Source organism: Lissotriton helveticus, chromosome 2_1, assembly GCF_964261635.1.
Source record: "Lissotriton helveticus chromosome 2_1, aLisHel1.1, whole genome shotgun sequence".
NCBI classification, from domain to species: domain Eukaryota; kingdom Metazoa; phylum Chordata; class Amphibia; order Caudata; family Salamandridae; genus Lissotriton; species Lissotriton helveticus.
In genome coordinates, this window is record NC_136059.1 from 1,939,936,369 (window position 1) to 1,939,951,437 (window position 15,069).

General features: G+C 45.5%; 1 protein-coding gene across 2 annotated transcripts in view; it reads left to right on the plus strand.

Moving 5' to 3' along the window:
- GAB1 (GRB2 associated binding protein 1) overlaps positions 1–14,066 on the plus strand; it is a 290,545-nt gene extending 276,479 nt beyond the window's left edge. For both annotated transcript variants that reach the window (XM_078676871.1, XM_078676870.1), the window contains one exon: positions 12,427–14,066. In XM_078676871.1, coding sequence (XP_078532997.1) covers positions 12,427–12,585 — 159 coding nt within the window. In that variant the 3' untranslated portion in view covers positions 12,586–14,066. The remainder of the gene's footprint in view (positions 1–12,426) is intronic.
- Positions 14,067–15,069: the final 1,003 nt, after the last annotated feature.

A 15,069-nucleotide genomic window follows, 5' to 3' on the forward strand; every position in this document is an offset into this window, starting at 1 on the left:
GACAGCCCTGCACAGGGGTTAGTGCACCTTTCCACTTATTAGTGTAAGCCCTAAGTGGGAGTGTTCCGTATCTGAATTGCAGATATCATTTCTTGGCCAACAGAGGCTGGATTTGGTCAAAGAACTGCTCAAAGTGATAAATAGACTTTACCTCCAGGAATCTAAGGCTCAAATCACCTAATATGCTGTTTTTTAATAGACAAGCCAAGCAATGTTCCTTAAGGGCACATGCAAGGGATTTTTTTTAAATAATAGGGCAAGTCTGTTCTGGTAGAAGCCAGATCTCTGGCCTCCCTAGTGCACAGCAAAGTTTTCTGACATGCATGATCCAAGGGATCTTCCCCACCCCTAAAATAGACAGCAGGTCCTTAAGTTCCTCTCTATAGCTGGAGACCTCAGGCGTGCTCCAAAGCAGTCTCCAGAAGAGAAGAGGGCGATTAGCAGATATGTCCGAAATAGGAACCGCGCCCAGGTCCAGTCGCAAGGGGAGTATGGTGGCAATACTAAACTTTGCAGTGGCAAAGGCCTTCCCACTCTCCAAATCAATCCTGGCACTGACAGAGTCATTTTCTTTTTCACCGGAATAGATGGTTTCAGCCATTGGGGAAACTAATGGGCATACTGACATTGTGCATACCCCTAATACTGCATGCCAGTTTACACATGAGACCACAACAGGAATGGTTGCAGTGTCAGTGGTCACGGAGAACAACCTGGGACATTACTGGTTCAGGGGTCTAGCCCCTGGGGGCACTCAACCCCCCTGGGTGTGGGAGTTGTAGTAGTTGTCACAGAGGAAGATACAGTGGTGGAACACAGGAAACATCACTGTGGGCTGACCTTTAAAACACCAACTCTGTCAGTGACCATCACAGCAGACGCTTCCCACTCAGGGTGAGGGGCTTACATGGGGAAACTAACCATCGGGGGCTTATGGAGCCAGGCAGAGTTAGTAAAACATATTAACAAACTGGGATTGAAGGTAGACTTCTTGACACTAAAAGTCTCCATGATATCTGGCTTGCCTCCAGTCCGTAGGGCTCTGCATACCATCTGCACCAGCTGAGCTCATTTCATGGCCAGCATTGTTATCCACACCAGGCTGGTGTTGCGCAGCCATATGCCTTTGTATCCTTTCGCAACGTGGCCCAACGCCCTGCCCTCGTGATAATAAGAAATGCCTTTCTTTACTTGCATTATGGTTTGATGTAACCCCTGAATGCCCGTGATTTCCACCTACCAATACTTCTGACGCAGTCATCCCCCAAGATGTGCTTTGCAGCGGTCATAGCTGCCCCTATGTGAAAGGATGTAGGGATGCCCCTTTTGGTCTTTGTTGCAGATAAGTTGGCTTCATGGAAACTGTGCAGGTCTCCTTTTGCAGCAATGCAGTCAATGTGTGTGTTTCCCTTTAACTTGCTGGTCGGTTTTTTATCCCCTCGACCTTAACACCATGTGCCCCTGTCCCAGGTGTTCCTCTACCAGCCTCAGGCATGCCTCGCCTGGCTCGGTTTTTGCCGAGACTACTAGCTCACTGACCATGTAGACCCCAAAGAAGGCTACTGCAAAAGCTGCCCTGAAAAGGTGTAGCTCGCTGTCTGTTGTGCATATAACCACTAATAATAATAATCCACATTTGTAAAGCGCACAATCACCCGTAAGGGTCTCTAGGCGCTGGGGGCCTTCGGGAAGATTAAGCAAGCTATTGCCCAGAGTCACATGGTGCTGGGCTAATCTGCCACCGGTGCCAGGGATCGAACCGTGATCCCCAGATTCCGGAGTCAGTCGCCCTAGCCGCAGCGCCACACCTCTTCCTAACAATAATAACAAAGCACCTAGCTTGGGGAAGTTGATAGGTCCTAAAGGTCTGAAGAGAACACGAGGAGAGAAAAGTAAATAGCAAATCTCTCTTCGGGACCTAATAGTGTCCCATTTTCATACCCAGACCACACAGTTGATCTAGAGAGTTAGCATTGTTATGCCCAAAAGACATGAGAAAAATAGAGAGGATACAAAACAAGAGAAAGAGTACCCATCAGCCCACTCATAAGTGGAATCTCGTCATCTGGGTATGTGTTGGCAAATGGTGTCCTGTAGGTTCTACCTCGGATAAGATTCACGAGGCTACCTAGTAGTGGACCCAGAACATTGCACCAACAGATGGCAGTATATGAGCGGGAGGGGTTAAGTTTGCAGTGCTCAAAAAAGAAGAAAGGAAAGGAAAATGATCCAAGTGATTCTAAAAATACCTACAGTGATGTCATAGAACACTTTATTAGGGCTGACCATCAAAGTGGTATGATTAAAAAACAGTATGTTGATAGCATGTAAGGAATTGCTACCCACCAGTGATGTTATTCGGTCAACATGTTTCAGCCTAGAAACGGCTTTCGTCAGGACCTCTATGGTGCTACTGCAACACTTACTTTAGTGATGTAATGTGAAATCTACACCCGCTTTCCAAAATGAAAAAAGTGTATCTTCTCCTGTATATACAATGTATAAAAAAGACAAAACGCAATGTCAACAGAACAGGTTCAAAGATATACAGTTCATGTCTCTTTGGTCTCTATAGTGTAACTATAATCATTAGTAGGACACTCACCCTTGTTGTAGGGAGAGAAAACCTCACCTCACCTGGCCACTGCTCAGGGTAGAAGGAGGCCACGCACTGGAAATAAACAAATCAATTGTAAAGTTAAATCCAGAGGAAATTGAAAAAGAATTAAGGAGAGAGACTTGATTCAAAACATATGAATTGGTGACACACATGGCGAAGGGGATGCCTTTACAGTCCATTGGGCGTCAGGTATATCCATTACAACTATCTAGGCAGGGCCAACTATGCACCTCTCTGGTTGATGCCCACCACTTAGACACTAATCAGGCACTATTGAGGTCCTGTTATTCCAGAGCATATGGTAGTTTCTCTAGGTGTTTATTTGCCAACAGTGTGTGTTGCTGGCCTTTTTCCGCTCTACCTGACGAAAGCCGTTTCTAGGCTGAAACATGTTGACCGAATAACATCACTGGTGGGTAGCAATTCCTTACATGCTATCAACATACTGTTTTTTAATCACACCACTTTGATGGTCAGCCCTAATAAAGTGTTCTATGACATCACTGTAGGTATTTTTAGAATCACTTGGATCATTTTCCTTTCCTTTCTTCTTTTTTGAGCACTGCAAACTTAACCCCTCCCGCTCATATACTGCCATCTGTTGGTGCAATGTTCTGGGTCCACTACTAGGTAGCCTCGTGAATCTTATCCGAGGTAGAACCTACAGGACACCATTTGCCAACACATACCCAGATGACGAGATTCCACTTATGAGTGGGCTGATGGGTACTCTTTCTCTTGTTTTGTATCTTCTCTATTTTTCTCATGTCTTTTGGGCATAACAATGCTAACTCTCTAGATCAACTGTGTGGTCTGGGTATGAAAATGGGACACTATTAGGTCCCGAAGAGAGATTTGCTATTTACTTTTCTCTCCTCGTGTTCTCTTCAGACCTTTAGTACCTTCCATGTGTTTTATTGACTAGTTGGGGGACTAGGTACTAGTGGGTCTATAATAATTTCTCCCCTCGGACCCTCCATCATTTCTCTGTCTCTCTGAAGTTGATAGGTCGCCTGTGGTCCTGAAGTCTCATCTGCTTGCACCCGCAACTCTGCATTGTGGTCCTGCAGTAAAATGAGCCTGTATAGTCTGACCCCTCACGGAGCTTAGAAAATTATGCCACTGCGCTCAGGTGTGCCTGCGCCCATGATCTTGTTTTTAGGTCGAAGCACGACCTGCATTCAATGCGTAAGCATTGATTGCAGTCTGCTTCGACAACTAATGTCACCCGTTTTTGGGAATGTGGACAGGAGAGGGTGCACGAGCGCAGATCTGCTCAGTTTTGACCTCGTGAGCGCGCACGGCGCCGTGCCCCTCTCCTGCCTCATTCCCTTGCGCAAACACACTCCACACTCACGCATGCGCACATACACAGCCATACACAGGCACACACACACTGCATACACACACTGCATACCCACGCGCGCACACACAGACACACGCACAGACACATTCGAACACACACAGACACACGCGCGTCCACCCCCACCCCCACCCCCCCCCCCCCCCACCACTTACCGGGCTCTTTCGGCGTGTTCAGTGTCTCATCTACGGCAGCGCTGGTCGGGCACTCACCGGGCTCCTCTCTGCGGCAGTCTTGTCTCGTCGCGGCACCAAGGGGCAGGACTTCACTTCCGGGGCTCCCTCCAGCACGTGGGAGCCCTGGGCTGCGGAGAGGCCATCAGTCGGCCGGCTTCAGTTCTTCCTCGGCGGCGGGCGGGACTTCCTGCTGGATTGCAGGCCCCGTCTCCGTCTCAGCCAAAAGTGCCTGACTTCCGTTTTTTTTTGCTTAGGCAGCCCGCTCTGTTTATCCAGCTGCTTCTCCCAGGGCTCAAACTGCCACGGGCATTATGCATGCGCTTCCGTACCCAACACAGCAACAGAGTCTAAAACAATAGTGTGATTAAGTCCGATTAGGCCTTTCTCGGCAGGCTGAAGTGAAAGGAGAACGACATTTTGCACAAATGTATTTCTAAGTCTAATGTATGGTAGGTCGAGAAGGCGGCGATGTCCAAGGTCCTTTCCCGAGGTAAGCATGTATTTCAAAAACAAAAATGAATACCATAGGGCCGCAAACTTTGTAAATACATGTTCAGTGAACCGCTTTCGCAGACTTAGTAAATACACTTGCCATGAGGTGAACCGCCGCCGCCGTTGAAAACGCGCCCGGAACGCATCGTGCATGTACCAACCTATCCGAGCCGTGTTTTGTGTCAGGCGCCTTGTGATACCCGCCCACAGACATGTGCTCGCGCTTGTTTTTCGTTAGTGACTTACGTATATAATAAACACTGGAGTTATTTAATACATACTGAAGTAATGATATTCAATGTAATACTTTTCAATGTGTTTTCTTTTCAAGTTATATATTTATTCTTCGGTGTAGAAACTTTACAACCCTCTCCCAAAATGACCCTGATGTTAACTCATTCCTCATTCTCTTTGAGTTGGGTACATCACGCACAGGCTGACATTTGATCGCACATCAGCCATATTACTTTCATCTCCTACTTGTTAAGAGGGCCCGGAGATAAGACTGTGATTGCAGAGCATAAAAGGTCAATACAAATGTTAACCCTAGAGATTGGAAAAGATGCCAAGTATTTGCAATGTCTGCTTCCATGTCAGTCATTTCTATGCAGGCATTGCGCGCATAAGCACTTTGTACCACCAGAGCTATTGGATTGCAAAGTCACAAAACCTGCATTTCTGCAACTTTTGTATATTGCCAATCGCCTTTAAGTGCTCATAAATTAAGCCTAGACACGTTGTTGCCTCAATGAACAGTGTCTTATAAATTACGCAAGGCTGGCAAACCTCGTTTTATAATAAAACATGATATTCACTTCTTTCTGCACTGCAGTGGAACACGTACATAGGTTTGCTTTTCAACCAATGCTTCTCTGATAGCCATGATTCCCAGCTCTAATAGGAGAATGACCTTATATAAATCAGGTAATCACTCGGTAAACGCTAAAAGCAATAGAAAATGGCGGGTTTCCGTCTTCTGTGACAGAATGGACCCAAGATAGAAAGCAGAAAAAAAGACTTTTGAACCAGGAGGGTGCCGAGCTCAGTTTCACAGATTGATGAGATGCGAATGAATGTAAACCAATAAAATTGAAAATGCAGAAAAACGATTGCCCCTTCCCCCTTGGAATAAACAATTGCATATCTATAATGAAAATCAGAATGGTTTGCTTGCTGTTTGAGAGAAAATGAATGAGTTCAAAATGGCATTTGTAGCTTTCGTCTTCCAGTTTCATCATTTTTCTGGAAGTTTCGTCCAGCCATTGTCGACGAAGGGCAGTGCCATCGTAATTAGCGCGCATATTGTTTGATTAAGCAATTGAGAAACTGTAATTATGGTGAAAAGGAAATCGTGTCAGGGTCCAGTCTCTGTTCAAATTGTTGAAAGCCTTAACCATAGCTGCCCACAGTATGTGCTGTTGTTATTACAGTGATTGTCATCAATGTTTACATTATGAATAATACAAATCATGTTAATGTGAAATTCTCTTCAGTTTACTGCGTGTTGAATAGAAGAACATAGTAACAAGCATTTGCAATGCAATAGGTCTCGCATTTGCGAGAGTTTGAGCTACTGGCATTGTAAATGATAATGCCATTTATTTATATGTTGGTTTCAAAACAGATAAAAAAGGCATTGTCATTAACAATGCCAATAACTTAAACTTTCGCAAATGCGAGACCTATTGCATTGCAAATGCTTGTTCCATTTGTGACCGAACGCCTGGTGTATAAACTTCTCAACTTCATGACTTTCAATCCCGCTGGTGCCCTTGTCCCCGCCTACTACCTTCCGAAAATGGGCCCAGCGTTTAGGGTATTTGTCAGCGGTCCTAGGTGCCAGGACCTGTTCCGCTAGTGGGTGAGGTCTGGTTTACCAGCTCCCACAACTCTTCTGGGAAAGGCATCTTTTCTTGTGCTGCTCGAGGCGCCAGCTGACAGAACTTATGCCACTGAAAGCGAGAGAGGGCGTCAGCAACTGATTTATCTCAGCCGGCCACAAGACTGGCTCTTATTGCTATGTTGGTGCTCAGCTAGCAGCCAACCTTTTAGCGTAACAACTCTAATTTCCTAGGACACTGGGCTGAAACTAGATTCAGCATCTGCACCACCGCATGGTTGTTAGACCGCAGTGTCACCTCTTTATTTGACAGTTGGTCCCTCCACAGCGAGAAGGTTACTACAGTGGGGGAGAGCTGTAGCAGCTTTCTATTCCTTTTCCATCCTTTCCGTTACCACTCGTCCGGCCACTGGGCCACACACCAGGCTGTGCTCATAATGGCACGAAAGCCCTCGTTCCCTGCTGCATCTGCGAACAGCTCTAACTGTTCTGCTGTTGTCCAGGGCTGATGTCATACCAATGTGCCATTAAAAGTCGTGAGGAAGGTTAGCCAATCTTTAAGAGCCTCTTTGACTTCTTTCGTAAGCCTGATCCTATGGTACTTCTTGCTCAGTCTTCTTGTCAACCAGGACAAGTGCTTGGCGAAAGTGCACCCAGCAGGGAACACCCTTCCTGCAAAGTTCAGTTTTCCGAGCAGCTACTAAATTTCCCCTAGTGGTGCCTTTCTTTTAGCCAGTAACCCTTCTATTCTTTATTGTGTGTCTCTCCGTCTTATCATGTGCTTTTCAGTTTTTCAGTCAGGGTGATAAATTTGCCTAGCTGAGTGCTGCATTGTGGCAAGCGGGAGGAGGCCTTTGAAGAGGAAGTCTTCAAGGTAATGCAATTTTCATCCGGCCAAGTGTCTTGCACCCAGCTCCTGTTCAAAAAGGTGCTGAATGCCTCAAAGAAGGCACTCAAGTTTACGCAGCCCATAGGCAGGCATTTGTCCTAGTATAAGAGGTCTGCCAGTTGAAAGCCCAGCAAATGAAAACTAAAGGGGTGCAATGGGTGGAGCCTGAAGGCCAACTCTGTGTCCGCTTTGGCCATCAGAGCCCCTTTTCCAGCTGCCCTGAGCATGTCTACTGCTTCGTCCAGTGTGGCGGAAGATACCGAGCAGAGGTACTGCTCTAACCCAATAGTTATTTATGCTCCTCCTGGTTATGACAGGTGGTGTATGAGCCTAAACTGACCTTTTTCTAGCGCTGAGACTATGAAATTCTTAAATAGTGGACCTTCAAATGGACCAGCTATTCGTCACGATTGCAATTTTCTTAATACCTTGCGGCTTGTCACCACCATGTTCTCCCTCACTGATTTCAGGTTCTTATTAAAGCAGTCCCCCTGGGCACCCTTGTATGGTTTGATAAAACGCTATGTGAAACCTTCCGCTAGAAGCCTTGCATCATCCTGTTTGTGATGATTGATTAGTAGTAGTAGTTTCCTGACCTGTATGGGTGGGTGTGATGTTTCTGCCATCCTGTTGTCAGCCCCGCTCCCTCTCTGTGCTTCTCCCGCACTATTTCATGGGTGGATCTTTTTTCTCTAAGCTAGTCTTTCCTCTCCTGCAGTTGCTTGCTGGGTGAAAGCCCCAGCATGTGTTGCATGTATTCTGGAATTTGCATGCCACATCCCATTTACATTCCCCTTTCCCGAATTTACAGCATGTCGCGACCTGACTTTTCCCCATTCTGCTTTCATTGTCAGGCTTACTCTTGCTGCACTGCTGGTATTCTTTGTGCTTCCCTTTTCTCCTGTGAGGGCGAAAAAGTTGGTCCTGTGCACTCAAAACCTCCCAGACCACCACCATGTGTGGTGAGTCTCGCTACAACTTGGTGATCCCAGTCTAGGATGTGCATGTCTGCATGTTTTCCCTACAGTCTTCGTTGCAGTGAGCCATGCATCCTCTTGGTATTTACACTGTGCTTCAAGTGCTTTCTGCTCATAAAGAAATAGTGCTGCGGCGCTCTGTGGGTACTTTTCTACAAGCACGCAGACCAGAGTCCTAAACGCATGTAGCCAGTTGTCCATTTCCTTTTAAATTCTGGGTTTGCACCTTTTCTTTCTATTTTCCTCCTTCTCTTGCACTACTAAATCCTGGCCCCTCTGTCTAACTTCTAGAAGGAAAACAGATTGATAAATTATTTTCACCTTATCCTTTCCTTTACTGATAATGGAACCAGGCTAGCCAACCCTGTTTTCACATTATTATGGAGATCGCCCTTTAAAGGTCTGAAGTACTCGCTCACCCATTTGCTGCTTGCTGCGTCTTGTGCTGAACCTTCTCCCCAAGCCTTGGCTGTCTGCCCCTGCACCCCCTTCGTTGATGAGCACTTCCTTCTCCTGCACAGATTGCTCTGTTGCCTTGGCCGTTGCGGTGGCATCTTGACTCTTAGTGTTGGGCGTTGTGGGTATGCCCAGTGCCTGCTCGTGGACCCGCTGTCCTGATCATGGACCAGGCAATAATTGTTGTCGAGTATCATAGCAGCGCATAGCTGTGAGAGTCTTGTTTTACCCCATTGTTGTCGAGTATCATAGCAGCGCATAGCTGTGAGAGTCTTGTTTTACCCCATTGTTGTCGAGTATCATAGCAGCGCATAGCTGTGAGTCTTGTTTTACCCCATTGTTGTCGAGTATCATAGCAGCGCATAGCTGTGAGAGTCTTGTTTTACCCCATTGTTGTCGAGTACCAGGCAATAACTTGGCACCGGCCACGCGTATGATGAAATGCCTCTACCCATGTTCGCCTCAAACCCCTACAATGAGCCATCATGGTGGTCCCATGTATTGTGAGGCGCAGTGGGCGCTCTGAGCCCTGGGTGGTTGTGCCTGCAGTGTAACAAGGTGCTCACTGCGGTGTGGTTCGCGTCTTGCCCCCCCCCCCCAATATACCTTGCTAGTCCAGGGCCCTCTGGTTAAGAAGTTCAGCCGGGGTCTGCCAGGTGGAATTGAGAACCCCCATTTAGATGCCCTAATTCATTACACCTGGTGTTGTCAGTCCCTACCATTGCCCCATTTTGTGACTGTGCCCATGGTTCCATCCCATTGGCCCTTCTCCCCCATGACCTGCCCCTGGTTCTCATCCTATGCTGCTGTGGGGTCTGGTTCGCTGCTGTGGCTGCCTGCCCTGCACCAACGTGTTGGCTCCAGGTGCCGACCTTCCACCTGGGGAGCCGTGGTCTGGCACCGCCGTGCTTGCTCCATGTGCCCGACTCGCTGTTGTGTCTGGCACTGTTATCCAAAAGTACCCTCTGGTGTCCATTCACATCCCTCATGTCCTCCGAATCCCTCCCCCTGCTGGTTGTAAGGGAGCTGGACTCCTTGTGTTTACTGCATAGGGCCGCCATTCTGTCTGCATGCCCCCTTGCAGGTGGTGTAGAACAAGGGGAGTGCAGTTCCTAGAAGGGGGGGAGAGAAGGGGAAAGGAAAAAGACAAATCTTTCGTCATGTTGCCCTCACACGGAGGGTGTCATGCTTCATCATTGGGCCTTGCTCCTCGTCGGGCCGGCGCTGCAATGCTGGACGGGCTCACCGTTTCCGGGGCTCTTTGTCGCAGATCTTTTTTAGAAGCCGTTGGGAGCGTGCGGGTGTGGGGACAGTGGGAGTGTGTGCCATGTGAGTGGTGATTTAAAATAGGTCAGGGTCAGTCCTATACAGTCCTATACACAATCACTTTAATGGTTAAGGTAGATCCTGCCTAACTAAAAATAGAGTGGACGCCCTATTGGAGTATAATGTTCCTGGTGGGCAGTCTATAAGGTGGGGGTCGACATGTTTCGTGCCTAGTTGTTCGAAAAGTAATCGGTTGGCACTTCTTCAGGACCTATGTGGAATGTGGTGCACAACTATAAACAGGCTCCAAGACTTTGGAAGGTTGCCTGGTGTGGGCCCTAGTAGTCCTGTACTGGGCATTTTGGAGACCCGTTGTACAGGAGCTATGGCCCGACGGGACTGTAAGGGAGCACGATGTTGCTCCACTCAGAAGGGTGGTGGCAACTTGCTTCTAAGCCTACCCTCGCTCCGTTCCCCGTTGCAGGTGGTCCCATTTCCTCCAAACTACTGCTGTGCCTATAACCACACTGCCCACTGGTCCAGTGCCTTTCCCACGCTTATGGATTCTTTTGCTGCTTGCTTTGCTGCCGACCATACCTTGTTTCTGCTGTCTACCCAAAAACCTGCTGCAAGAACCAGTCATGCCCTTGCTGGCCAGCCATTACATTTCACTCGTTCAGTTAGGGCTTTCAACTCATCCTCTTGCTTCCTGATGCCTTATGGGATCACCTTCTTCTGCTGGCCCTTTCTTGGTTGTTGCAAAGAAGCCTGGTGGGAATTGGCCTGCTTCTTGGTCCCGTCTGCCCTCCCCTTCTCATTCCTGTATCAGGCGGGTTACCTGCACGTTCACTTCGCCACCCTTACCATGCTGCCTTGTTTACCTGCCATGTGGACTCCCTCTGAAGCGGGAGCGCTTCTGATCATACTGCTGTTTGCCTTCCAACGGCTCTCCCTCCTGTGTGCTAAGCGCGTCGCTCTGCTATTGATGCCTCCCAAAGGCGTCTATTGCTGAGCTAACCTCTCCACTGTGAGCTGCTCACAGCCCCGTTTACAGGAAGGGTATAATGTCCTTGTCGCAGTTGCAAATCTGGGTACGTGGGCATGCTGTCTGGAACGCTTCACGTCTGCGAACACCTCGCAGTTGCAGCTGTTGTATAAACCGCAGGGATGTCCTAAGTGTGGGGCATGTTAATCCTGAAACTGGCTGCTCCCCAGCCACTGACTACGTGCAGATCTTACAGAGATGAGGCTGGTAGCGAACACGACAGTACCAGCAATAGTACCTTGCCATGCGCCATATCATGCTTTTTGAGCCTGCCTTGGCTCCGCCCCTTGTCATCCTATTGGTCCATTCAAGCTCGCCAGCCAATGCCGTGCATGCATTCTCCCTGGCTTTGGTCCTCCCGGTTCCTGCCCTCAGGGTGGGTAAGTTGCGTTCCCCTCTAGGGTCAGCTTTGCTTCCCAAGCATGCAGTTCTAATTAGCCATGGTTGTGTTTTAGTATGGTTCACTCTGTTGTGAAAGAGGTAGGCGTGCAACACCCATTGAGCTCACCGAGCTTCGGCCCCCCTCGTGGTGTGTCCGCCCGGCTGAAACAGCTTCGCGGGCTGGCGACCGTCTAATTGCAGACACACCTGAGTACTTCACAGGTCTTTAAAAGACCAATTACTTGTTAATGAGGCTTGTGTTGTGTGTTCACCCCTTCTTAGAGCCACTCTGCCTATGGCTGGAAAAATTAATCCCCCAAACACCCCCCCACCCCCCGCCCCGGAAATCCTTTTCAGTCAATTTACTTGTTAATGAGGCTTGTGTTGTGTTTTCACCACTTCTTAGAGCCACTCTGCCTATGGCTGCGGTCAGCAACCTTCACGTAGATGGGTTAAACCAAGCAAATGGTGCGTTTTACACGGAGGCATTGATTACAGGGTACCCCATCGACTTTTTTTGTAACGCTGCTTACAAAGAGAGTATGTAGAAAAATATTGTAACGTTACATACATCGTGGCATTGAGGGGAAAAGACCAGCATATGTGAACTTCTTCTAACTTTTTTTATTATCATTTATTTATTTTAAAATAGAGTTGATTTAATTTTAAAGCCTCATGGTTGTCAAGCCCGGCTGTGCTTCTTGGTACTGTGCAGGCCATTTTGTTTTTGACATGCACTCAGCACTAATATTACCAGGATTCAGTATTTCTTATATATTTTTTTCTATCACGTTTACTGTTGCAGCACTAATTCTCGGTTGCTAAGACATGGTACACATAGCTCACAGATAATTGGCAGACACCAGTGTTAAGTTATGTACAAATATATATATTTATACTGTTGAATTATTTTGTTTCTAGAGCAAGAACCATGGGTCTGGCAGCAGTGGAGCAGATGAAAGAGTTGACTATGTGGTAGTGGACCAACAGAAGACACAGGCGCTAAAAAGCACAAGAGAGGCTTGGAAGGATGGAAGGCAATCCACGGAAACGGAAACACCGACAAAGAGCATGAAATGAATTGTCATCCTTACCCCGATACAACATCTGTCGGTTAATTTACTTTTCTGGACTGAAAAACTAAGACCTACAATAGTAATGGTAGCTGGATGGCTTGCTTTTGCCCGCCAGGTGGACTTCAGTAGCAATGTACATTAATCCAACAAATGTAAGGAGCTTTCATCGCAACAAGACACTAAGATCATGAATTCTAATCTTGTCTGTACCATATGTAAATAACAGGTAAAATGATTTTGACTAGCCCCCCCCCCCCCCCCTGAGAAACTCCCGTTCATTTTACATTTTTTTCTAGTTTTCAATTTTCAAGCACTTTTCACTTAAAACATTCGGTTGAGCGTGAAAGAAATGTATTAGCTGCTAAAATAGCTTATCAATACCTTCTCACGCTCAATTGAGTCGATACTAGTATTTTGAAACACCACTAATACTTGGACCGTTAGATTAAGCTACTTGTAGAGCAAAATACATTTTAATTTCTATTGTTGAACTGAATTATCGAGTGATATGTACTTCAATACTCTATGATTGTATGTTTTATTTGAATAAAAATATATGGGAGTTCACAGGTTGCCTCCCTTGATAAGAAGGTGGAGACTGACTAGTCTTAGGCCTTGGAGTCAGACCTATACATGGGGTATCTCTGGTGGAACTTTTAATGGTATTGTATAGTATTAATGACCCAAATGTGGTTCATGATGTGATGATTCTGCCGGGTGGGATCTCACTTTTAGAAAGTTTTTAATAATTTTAAGGAGCAAGCCTGCAAACCACAGATGACCTGCAGTAATGATCAATTTTGCATTAATTAAAATGTAGTAAACATAACATTATTTACTAGCGATAGTATGTTAATAATCAGGTACGTACTAAGCACTTTTGTGCAAATACACTGATCAGGTTTAGAAAATAAATGTTAGTTTTTTATTTTTTTTTATTAGAATTTCTCTAGTTTTTGCTTGAAGATTGGGATGGCTGCCATTCGCTGTTGGTAATACTAGCAACAAACTGTGATTTTTAAATAGGCAGTATATGAGATGTATTACTCACAATGGAAAACTTGTATTTTGAAACCTATGTGCCCTATTACGATCTTCATTTTACTTAAATATTGCTTGGCCTTCTATTTAAATCCCTATGCAATTATTTCTATGTACATTTTATAGAGCTATATGCAAATGAGACCTATGTAAAATAAGTTCTTAAGCTTTTTTGCTCCTACAAAAGTTCCTTATTGAAACTACTAATGCCGTTTACTATACTCTATGTAAAAGTAAGGCTTTTATACTGTGATCCCTTAAATCACCACCTCAATTCAGATGTAACCTTTCCCTGGTGCAAATATCGTCTAATTTTGAGGTATGTTAAGAACGTTTTGTTTCCTCATAAATTACTCCCAAATTCTAAGATTTGTGTATGAATTAAAATTTACTAACTTTTTTTTACATAAAAATTTAAATAAAATGTCATTTTTGTGGAAAGAATATATGTGTACATTAGTGATCTTTACAGCTTCCTGGCTTTGTAATGCGTTTGAGTAACTTTGAAAATGTTCAACATTATCAAGCTTTTCTTTTTACCGTACATCATTGAATTTTGTTTTGAATCTTTAATAAACCCAATTGTTTTCTTTGCATTTTGCTTTCGAGGTGACCCAAAAATAGAAAACATTGTTTAATTTATCCTAAAATATATTTAGGCTCTAATAAGTAATGTCCCATAAAATGGGCCCGATTTTCCCTGTCCTCAGAGTTGTCAATACTAAGGGTTATTGGCCACTCCTGGCGTGCGGAAATCGGGGACATTACAAGTGGGGACTCACAAGATCCCCTTAGAAATAAAAATTACTAGGGGATTTTAGAAGTCCGGGTCTGAGTACCACAGTGATTCCTCATTTTTTGCATTGGATTTTCACGTCGTGAGTTCAGCCTAAACCTCAGTGTGAAAATAAATAAATCTGTGACTCCTATTATAATTCCATTGGGGCTGTTAACTACTGTTGCATGTTCCACCTGAATTAAAAGGTGTCTTGTTTTGAGGACCGTAGTTAATAGGTCTTTATGACTAAATTGGGCGCTTGATCAATTTACTGCCTACTGTGACAGTCCTCTACATAGTCCATCGCTAAATAATAGCTCATTCACAATAGTTATTAGTGTCTACACATGCGTTTTTGAATGCTGTAAACTTTTTGTCCTCAACTCCTGTAGAAAAGCATTTCCTTGTGTTTACTATCCTCAACTTCACACCATTATATTATCTATACTGTTAAACTATTAGGCGTTCATTACAATAGTGAGATCTTATCACTAATGTGCACAGCAGTAGTATTACTTCACTTTTCTATTGGTTATACCCCTTTCAAAGCACTCCATCCTTTCTAAGAATCTTTGTATTGCCTTTTCCCAATGTTAAAAACGTTTGTATAAAATACCCATCTAAATCTTCTCCTGTGTATTGGTTTCTGTCATCTCATCTCACGTTGAA